General features: G+C 40.0%; 1 protein-coding gene across 1 annotated transcript in view; it reads left to right on the top strand.

Annotated features, from left to right (window-relative positions):
* TTN (titin) overlaps positions 1–10,128 on the top strand; it is a 343,112-nt gene that overhangs the window by 183,729 nt on the left and 149,255 nt on the right. Inside the window, 12 exon segments of the mRNA XM_015413748.1 lie at positions 1–37; positions 173–1,534; positions 2,684–2,767; positions 3,059–3,133; positions 3,938–4,015; positions 4,756–4,839; positions 5,398–5,472; positions 5,774–5,857; positions 6,832–6,900; positions 7,142–7,210; positions 7,990–8,061; positions 9,973–10,050. Coding sequence (XP_015269234.1) covers positions 1–37; positions 173–1,534; positions 2,684–2,767; positions 3,059–3,133; positions 3,938–4,015; positions 4,756–4,839; positions 5,398–5,472; positions 5,774–5,857; positions 6,832–6,900; positions 7,142–7,210; positions 7,990–8,061; positions 9,973–10,050 — 2,167 coding nt within the window.

Below are 10,128 nucleotides of genomic sequence, written 5' to 3'. Positions count from 1 at the left end.
GGCATTCCTAAGAAACAGGAGACTACACTTACTAAAGGTACATTGTCTCAACAAGGAATGCTTAAGGCAAAAAGGCCAGGAAAATGAGAATACTTCATTACTTAATTTTTGTTCAGATTAATGCTGTTCTTTAGAGTTTTATAAATTCTTACAAGGAATTAATTTTGTTTAGTGCCTGAAGTGCCAAGAAAAGGAGCGACTGAAGAGAAGATAGCTGTTACAAAATTTAAAAAACCAGAACCAGTTTCTAAAACAGTAGAACCTGCTACTGTACCTGAAAAAACACCGTCTCACATGCCAAAAGACAGATTTGCTCCTAAGCCCCCCAAATCAGAACCTATTTCTGTACCAAAAATTGTCACTCCTAAAGTTGCTGAGAAGAAGACAGCCATTGGCAAACCCCACAAAAAAGGACCTATTGTGTGGCCTGAAACAGCAGAGCGTGAAGTATCTGAAGAGAAGATGTCTGTTGCTAAATCCAAAAGGAGAGGTATTGTAGATGCTGAAGTGCCTGAAGAAGTAGTCACAGATAAACTGCATAAAGAGTCCTTTGAAGTTCCAGAAAGAGCAGAGGTTCAAGTACTAGAAAAGGAGGTAGTTGTTACCAAACCAAAAAAAACTGAATCTGTCATGGTGCCTGAAACAGCTGAGCCTGATGTGTATGAAGAAAAAATCATTGTGGCTAAACCCAAAAAGAGAGCTATTGCAGTTTCTGAAAAAGGAGAATCTTTAGTGTCTGAGGAGACAGTAGCTGTAGCAAAACCCAAAAAAGTTATGGCAGTACCTGAAATAGTAGAGACTGAAATGCTAGAAGAGGAGATAGTTGTTGCTGAACCCAGAAAACGAGAATCTGTGGTGGAGTTTGAGACAACAGAGCCTGAAGTATCTGAAGAAAAAATGGTTGTAGCAAAAACCAAAAGGAGAGCTGTTGTGGTTTCTAAAAAAGCAGAGGCTCTAGTGTCTGAGGAGAGAGTAGCTGTAGCTAAATCCAAAAAAGGTATGGCATTACCTGAAACAGCAGAGACTGAAATGCTAGAAGAGGAGATAGTCATTGCCGAACCCAGAAAACGAGAATTTGTGGTGGAGTTTGAGACCACACAGCCTGAAGTATATGAAGAGAAGATGGCTATAGCTAAAACCAAAAGGCGAGATCTTGTGGTTTCTGAAAAAGTAAAGTCTCAGGAGCCAGAAGAGAAAGAAGGGGTAGCTAAACCCCCCAAACTAGAACCTGCTGAGGGGCCTAAAATGCTAGAGCCTGAATTACCAGATGAGCGGATGATTGATACTACAACAGTGGAGTCTGAAATGCCAGAGGAGAAAGTATCCCTTGCTAAACCAAGAAAAGTAAAGCCTAAAACAGTAGAGGCTGAAGTTGTAGAAGAGAAGGCATTACAAACAAAACCTAAAAAACCGGTAACTGTTGTGCCTGAAACAGCAAAAGCTCAAGAGCCGGAAAAGATGGTGACGGTTGCCACAACTAGAAAACAAGAACCTCATGCTGTGCTTGAGACTGTAGAACCTCTGCCATCACAAGGTAGATGTCATCCGGAGAAAGAAAAATTGCTAATGTCTTAATAAGTGTTTGTCTTCTTGTGCTGAGAACAAAAGCCATCTTTGTATGGCGTTTGTGGTTATGTTTGTGTATCTTGTGTATGTCAAAATCGTCTTTAGCATCCATCATATTCCATTTGTCTCTCCGTCTTTTTTGATATTGTTGTACTTATATTCTTCAATTCTTACCATTAACACTACCTAATATTTTTAAGTGTCTGACGTACCTGAGAAACCTGTCCTAGAAACGTAAGTGATTCTTCCCATGCCTAAAAATCAAAACAACCCCCCCAAAAAACAGAAGCTCTGCCAGGTATTGAAATAAGAAAACAAATCCAAGAGTATGTGTTTGTTTCCTTGATGACCAAATAACTAATATCTTTTTTTTTAAGTTTCCATGCTACCTGCCACAGAAATGTCAGTATAATCTGTAGCTTCATTTATATCTAGACACAAATGTGTATTTCCCTTTATGAAGAAACTTAACTTGCAGTGGCATCCCAAGCCCCTTCTAAGTCTTTTGAAGCCAGTGGTTTTAGTCAATAAACTCCACTTAGGATGACACAGTTAAAGTATTTTTTAAAAAAACCCAAGGTCAAATAGTGGTATCAAATGGAAAAGGCTAGTATTTAATTAAATCTTGATGAAAATCTCGTTTGTCAGAAAGCTCACACAGAGACTGAAACAAAACGGGTATTATCACGGCGCTTTTAAAAGTCTTTCAGAGGTTCAGTTGAGTTTAGCCTTTCCCCCTCAATAACAGGAAAGTACAAAAGTTTCACTGAAAAATATTACTTACATAAATGGAAGAAGTACTGTGGACAAATGGGAACTGAATGTTCTTCAGACAGTTCTTTTGGAAACCTGAAAATAAGTGATGCTGTAGCACTGATTCATTCCTCAGCTCTAGAAGCATTGAGGAAGTACCTAAGCAACGTGTTTTTCGGGAGGGGCACTTCTTGCTTCCTACTGAATATGCCTGTATGCAGTTTCACTATCCAAGTCATTAATATCCTTGCGTCCTTGTCTGTTTGTTCAGTAGTACATTTTGTTGTCTGTTTAATTTCTTCTTCATACTGTGTTGCAAATCTTTTGAAGTTCTTCGAAGTAAAATATACTAATCTCTTTAAAGTTCCTGAGGTACCCAAGAAGATTGTGACAGAAGAGAAAGTAACCATTGCAGTGCCTAAAAAGCCAGAACTTCCACCTGCCAAAGGTACACCTCAATCACGGTGTCATTCTGAAGAAAAAGATATGTAGTTGTGGCTTTCCCCCCTCTTGAAAACTCCAAAGATTTAACCACCCTTTAACCACCCTTTAGCCCCATTTATTTCAATGGGACTTTGCACATAAATGTGCACTGGATTGTGTCGCCATTGTATACGGGCATTTGACATCACCACTAACCTTCTCTATATTCCTCTAAAGGTGCTTCCTGATTCTTAAGACTTTAACCTACATTTTAAAATGCTGAAGTGTAACAGAAAGTAATGCTGTTTCTTTAAAGTGCCTGAGGTGCCCAAGAAACCGGTCCCAGAAGAGAAGGTGCCAGCTGCTGTACCAGAAGCACGTCCAGCTAAAGGTACTTCACATGACAGATAAAACAGGAGTCAGGGAGGGATGGGGGGGAGAGAATAATAATAGCATCAATTTTGTTCCCGTAAATATATTTGACCATTTTTATCTTATCAATTATCATCATCAAGCCTTATATTTGGAATCCACAAATCTAATTATCTTCAGTAGACTTTCATTTCCATCCAGGCGTACTTGCGTATTAAAAAAAAAACTATCCTTTTCACTAATGTTAGAATATTTGTAACCTTATGCTTATTTTCTTAGGAGCACATCCCATTGAGTTCAGTAGGAATTAAAAGCCAGTGGGTTGGCTTCCGCTGGAGATTTTTGTGACTGAAAGGGCTTTTCATCCACAGGGTTTCTCTGTCTTCCACTGCCCTCATTGCATCCCAAAATATACCTTGCTGCATTTGAGGGACAGGGGTCAACACCCCTGCCGAACAGTATGGTCCGCAGTAGAGGAGGAAAATCCCTCCGCCTTGTATCTCTGGGATCCAAGCCAGTGTATGTAAGATTACGTGTGTGAAAAGTACCATCAAGTCACAGCTGACTTATGGCGACTCTGTAGGGTTTTCAAGGCAGGAGAGGAACAGAGGTGGTTTGTCATTGCCTGCCTTTTTGTAGCGACTCTGGTAATTATCACCTTAAATAGTATAAGCCATGCTAAATGTGAAACACTTGGGATTGCAGCCTGGGTTAGGTTATATGATGCACTGTCCTTTCCTTCTCTTTTGTTTCGTAAAAGTTGTGTGTGAACCCTTACTTTTATGGCAAAGGGTAACCAAAAACAATACTCTATCTTTCATAGTGCCTGAGGTACCAAAGAAACCTGTTCCAGAAGAGAAAGTAGCTGTGCCTAAGAAGCCAGAAGCACCGCCAGCTAAAGGTACAGGCATCTTATAAAGATCAACTCACAGGATGCATTCTTGTCATTCCTCGTTGCGTTCTTTAATACATACTTGATTTCTTTCAGACCCAAGTCTCATATGCATATAAAAGGTGGGCTCCAGAAGATACAGTCTGCTAATGAAAGGGGGTGGTGATTTTCACTGATTTCCCCTTCTCACTGCAGACCACATAAACATCCTTCATGTTGTTCCTGGTGGTCCTCTCTCCCCCAGAAGCAGCATTTCAGGGCAATGGAGACAATGGGGAGGGTTCTCAATGGTAGAGCATTTGCGTGGCATGCAGACGGTCCCAGGTTTACTCCCCAGCATATCCAGCTAAAAGGATCAGGTGGTTGGTAATGTAAACAGCCTTAGCCTGAGCTCCTGGAGAGCTGACGCCAGTCTGAGTAGGCAATGCTGACCATGATGGGCCAATGTTCTGATACAGTATAAGGAAGCCTCATGTGTTCATGTCAGTCAGTGGGCTACAGCAGGAACGGAAAGGCAAGGGCATTCCATTCCATTCATGGAAGTGCCTTCCATGAGCAGAAATTATCATTGGGATCCAACCCGATATCATAATGGCAGCTGCCATGCTAATAATAAAATGTGTCCTGTAAGATGTTTGCATAATTAATGTTGGAGGGTGTCTGTCTGCTCTGTGCTAGTTGTTAAAATATGCTATGGTATTTCTCATTTCTTGGAATACATAGCACTAACATAAATTAATATTTTTAAGTGCCTGAAGTGCCAAAGAAACCTGTCCCAGAAGAAAAGGCTCCAGTTGCAGTGCCAAAGAAGCCAGAACCTCCACCTGCTAAAGGTATGAGTTAGCCTGAGAAACTAACAGTGTTATCGTGTGCAGAGTTACTTCTGTCTAAGCCTGTTGATTTCCATGAATTTAGACTGGAGTAACTCCAACCAAACAGTTCGAAAGCAAGAAATTGCAAGTAGATAAATAGGTACTGCTTTGGTGGGAAGGTAACAGCGTTCCATGTGGCTCAGCGTCTAGTCATGCCAGCCACATGGCTACAGAGACGTCTTTGGACAGTGCTGGCTCTTCGGCTTAGAAACGGAGATGAGCACCGCAACCCTAGAGTCAGATTTGACTGGTTTTTGAGCAAGGGAAACCTTTACCTTTGCTTTAAGTCCACCTAGGAATGATCAGAAAGGCTCTGTGTTGTACAAGTTGCACTATATAGTTTTAAAAGTGAAGTCTGTCATTATTAATGTATTGCATGTCCTCAGAATTGGAATATATTTCTGTGAGAATCACATCCTTAAATAATTTGACGAGTGAGCTGTATTTCAAATTATTTTTTGTGTCTGTTTATGAGACTACACATTGTAAAAGTATATTAATATTTTTAATTGCCTGAAGTGCCAAAGAAAGTTGTTCCAGAAAAGAAAGTTCCAGCTGAAGAACCTAAGAAACCAGAAGCTCCACCAGCTAAAGGTACTTATTGATAATATAATGAAATAGTTTGTCTTGCACTTTGGATATTGATGTTTAATACTTCTTTCATGAAGGAGGGACAAGGAAGGTGTTTGTATTGTACGATGTGTAAAAGAAGAGGGAAAATCTTTTCCCACATACACTCGAACTGTGTCACACTTTTTCTGGTTCGCTACAGAAGGATAAATTAATTGAGAGAGAAACCTCTTTTGTGCCTGTGTTTTATGAGTTCTGTGCATTCTTTGTGTTTTATAAACATTCTTGAAAGGCATGCTGTTAAAAGAAACCCCTGTCTTTAAAGTTCCTGAGGTGCCCAAGAAAGTGGTCCCTGAAGAAGTAGTAAAGGTTCCTGAGCCCCCGAAGCCAGAGCCTCCTCCTCCTAAAGGTACTTCTCATAACTGAGAAAAACATATAGAATTATTGTTTTGTTTTGTAACAATTCTACACATCCAAGCTCCCATGCATGGAATGGGATTTTCCCACATTCCTCTCTGTCCTTGCAGCCCCTTCTGACCACCAGAAAGAACCCTCGGAATTATTTTTCCGGGGGGCAGCAACTGGGAGCGGAGCTGAGCCTAACCAGGCTGGCTCCTCCCACCCCACAACCAGGCTGTTGCCGCCCTGTCTTCCCCCGCGGTGGCAAACCAGCCCCCGGCTACCATTGCCTTCGGCGGCAACCGGGAGCTCCCTTCTGTGTGGTTGGATACAAGCCAACATTAATCAGTTTTCTTTTCACATAACTGAATATTTATGAATGCATATTTAATAGCGTCTTCTCTTTTGAAACAGCTACATTTTACCATTTGTAGTGTTAGGTGGTGTAGGTTGTAGGTTAGTCTATGTAGCAGAACAAAATTTGAGTCCAGTAGTATCCTAAAGATCAACAAAAGTTTCTGGAGTATTAGCTTTTGTAAGTCAAAGTTCACTTTGCTAGATGTAAATAGGAATGAAGATCCAACAGCTCTTATTATCCCGGTCAGAATGTAGGAGGGTAGTTACAAAGAAGGGCCAGTTGGACTGAGAATACCGAGGTACCATGCAAAGTTTAAGTGCTGGGACATACGAACAGAGGTGGGAAGTGCAGAAAATTAACATCTTCAATGAGCTAAGAATCCTATGGCCCCATTCAGCCCTGGAGATTCCGTTGTCCTGAACTTGTTGATGGATTCTTTGGTGGAAAATACTCTCATGTAATCATATGTAATATATATTTTGTATATGTGGCAAAATGAGAGGGTATACTTTATAATTTACATGCATATTAGCCTGTTTCTTTTCCCCTTCTTGATTTTATTCTTCTTTTTTGCTGAACGTACATCTTTGAAATCTTAAATTTAAAATAATTTACTCTCTTTGAAGTTCCTAAGAAGATTACTCCAGAAGAAAAAGTACCTGTGATTAAAAAGCCTGAACCTCCAGCACCTAAAGGTATATGTTAATATACTTGAAATCACTTATCTTATTTTCCATGTTTAATTCTTTCAAATTCTCCCCATACTGTTATGTCTGTGTACTGTTGCAGTCACCTACTCTGTGAATAGGTCATTTCTTCAAAAATAGCATCAGTTGTTTTTCCTGTATAAACATTGTTTCCTTTTATTGTATTTCTTGATGCTTTTCTTCTACATCCTGTGTTCAAAATATTAAAACCAACCAATATATTTTAAAGTGCCTGAAGTTTCCAAGAAAGTTGTTCCAGAGAAGAAGCCGGCTGAACCAGAAGCACCACCCGCTAAAGGTACATGTCAACACAATTCTAATCACGTGGAAGGATCTTTCATGATTCTGATGAACCATCCATCTTTTGTCCTGCTTTGTCTTCCTCTATGATGCACAAAATGTTCTGTCCTCTGAGATCTTCAGGATATTTTCAGCCTATATTTTCAAAATTAGGTTCTCGATTGGGCCCATGTTTTGCTTAGCTTCAACAACTCTGCAACATGAAGCTCCTAGGTCAATCACTAGGCCTCAAATTTCACTCAGTTAAATCCATCAACTATAGCCTGAAATCTATTAAGCGATCAAAGCATGGAGGCAAATTACATTTGTTGAACATTTTAAAATAATATTTCAATGAAAAACTCTAATGAGTATAAAGTAGGTCAATATTTCCACTTCTTACTATGTGAACATCAAGCATTTATCCCTGAAAACGTAAGGACTAAGGAATTGGTTGGAAATTAATGTGTAGGAATTCACAGTGCAATCCTAAAGACAATTTCCTGGGTGTAAGCCCCATTGAATAGATCATAGTAGAATTCAGAGTAGACCTGTTTAAGATTGCTCTCTTAGAGACCTAGATATTTTTACAGGAAAAAGATGTGAAGGGACACATGACAATGGAAACGACAGGATGTGGAACGAAGACAACAAAAAGTCTTTGTGCTGTTTACAGATAGTGTAAAAGAGAATATTGGCATGTTATCTTCAGTGTTGTGTTCATGTTATGTCTGTTGTTGTTTTCAAATCTTGTATCTTCAATATTCACAAATTCAAAACCAATCAATATCTTTTAAGTGCCTGAAGTGCCCAAGAAAATCATCCCAGAAGAAAAAGTACCTAAGAAACCAGAACCTACCCCTCCTAAAGGTATTTGTCAATGCTGAAATAATGACCATGACCTCAAAATTTCTGGGTGCAGTGGTGCTTATATAGAAATCAGTGGTAAAACTCCCACCAGTTTTAATGGACAAAAACTCCCTTTTTTGCCTCGTTCTCGCAAACTTAACATCTGATATTTCCTTTATTATTAGTCAATCAGATGGAGCAATAATATATTTACTGGCTCAACTCAGACATGTTAAGCTCTTTGTAAAGTTCCATTTGAGTTAAATCAAGCATGGGAAATTTAACTATAGGCTTAAATCTCTTCCATGGAGATTGGCTGGATCATGCCCACAGTATGACTGTTGGATCCCGGGATATACCAAAGAGGCTATAAAGACATTCTTTTAGTCTCTCTGGTCACATTGTTAGAACACCAACTAAGACAGGGATGCACAATTTGTGACATGCCAAACCAAACACAGGCCCCAGTCACATGGGCCAGATAATGCAGGAAGGGAGGCGTGGCTTTTCACGCCGGTGCAATTTAACGTGCCAGAATGCGATCAAATGCCGCCGCAGCAAATTAGGGTTTTGTTTGTTGGTGTGTGTTTCCGGCGGGCATCAACACAGCGAGAGGAGCATGATTGAGCGATCACACGTAGGTATTCTGTCGACGGCCCCTAGCAAACCGTTTGCTAGTAGGCTTTCCCGGGTATTTTTTAACTCCGGATCTTTGGGTGGATGCTATGGGTCAGCGATGGGTATGCTACGTTTGCCAGATGTGTCCTTGTGATCGTGCCTATATACTCCACCCGACATTCGTGCCTCTACCGTGGTAAATCCTCCGTGTGACCGGGGCCACAGTTCACTAGCCATGCTTTATGGCCTGCCATGTGCTCAGCAGTGCCCATTGTTTCTGCAGTCCCAAGTTGACATCAAAACCAAGATATTTTCAAGGGGCACATGCTTTTCCATCACTTATTAAAGTTACTAGATGTTAAGGGTAACACCCTATTAAAGTTTATGTAAAGGATATATCATTTAGTTAATTTTCATTAGGCTTTGAAAGTGAAGGAGAGATGGAGGAACACTTTGAGGCACAAAAAGGAGCTGGAGGTGACTGCCTGCAATGAAAGATACTTGATAAACAGAAAAAGCAGAAACATGCACTAAGAACCACTGATACCTAATCAAGAACTATATTCCTTAATGGGTAGTGCTTAGCATAGCAATAAGACACTAAAAATCTAGCATGATAATGGTTGTGATCACGCACACTAAATAATCTGCTTTCAGTCCACTTTCAATGCACTTTCCAACTGGATTTTGCCAGTTCACACAGTAAGAATCCAGTTTGGAAAGTGCATTGAAAGTGGCCGGTATTTAGTGTGTGTGTGTGTGATGGCAGCCTCTGTTTCCTAAATCACTGTTTAAAAGGCTAAATCCAACATAATCTTTATAACACGTTGTTGGGGGAAAATTGTTATTTATGGGGGAAAGAGACACAACAGTCTCTACGCTGTCATAGAAATGATTAAAAACCAGAAATTTCTCAGAATAACTTTGATCCTTCTGTTTTAGTTAGTAATTTGGATTAATGGTTGTTTTAATGAAACAAAGTAGAGTGGCTGAGACAAAATTATAGTAAAATGTAGGCAATAATGTTTCTACCTTAGTAGTTAAGAGCGGCAGACTCTAATCAGGAGAACTGGGTTTGATTCCCCCACTTCATCACATGAAGCCTACTGGGTGACCTTGGGCCAGGCACAGTTCTATCAGAACTCTCTCAGCCCCACCTACCTCACAAGGTGCCTGTTGGGGGGAGATGATGGGAAAGGGGTATAAAAACCTACCCCTCTTCTTCTACTACCTATGTGTTTTGTTTCAATGTTTGTTTTAATATTTTATATATCTCCGTGGCATTAGTAATAGAATAAACTAATATCTTTAAAGTGCCTGAGGTACCCAAGAAGGCTGTGCCTGAAGAGAAGTTTCCAACACTTAAAAAGAGAGAACCTCCAGCACCAAAAGGTATATATTATTTGATGAAATCATGAAGGAAAAACTAGTCTTTTTCGGATTATCTTGCTTATTTAGCATCTTTTGGCT

This window comes from Gekko japonicus, unplaced genomic scaffold, assembly GCF_001447785.1.
Source record: "Gekko japonicus isolate JY-2015 unplaced genomic scaffold, Gekko_japonicus_V1.1 scaffold743, whole genome shotgun sequence".
Taxonomy (NCBI): domain Eukaryota; kingdom Metazoa; phylum Chordata; class Lepidosauria; order Squamata; family Gekkonidae; genus Gekko; species Gekko japonicus.
This window is presented reverse-complemented; position numbering and strand designations above follow the sequence as displayed.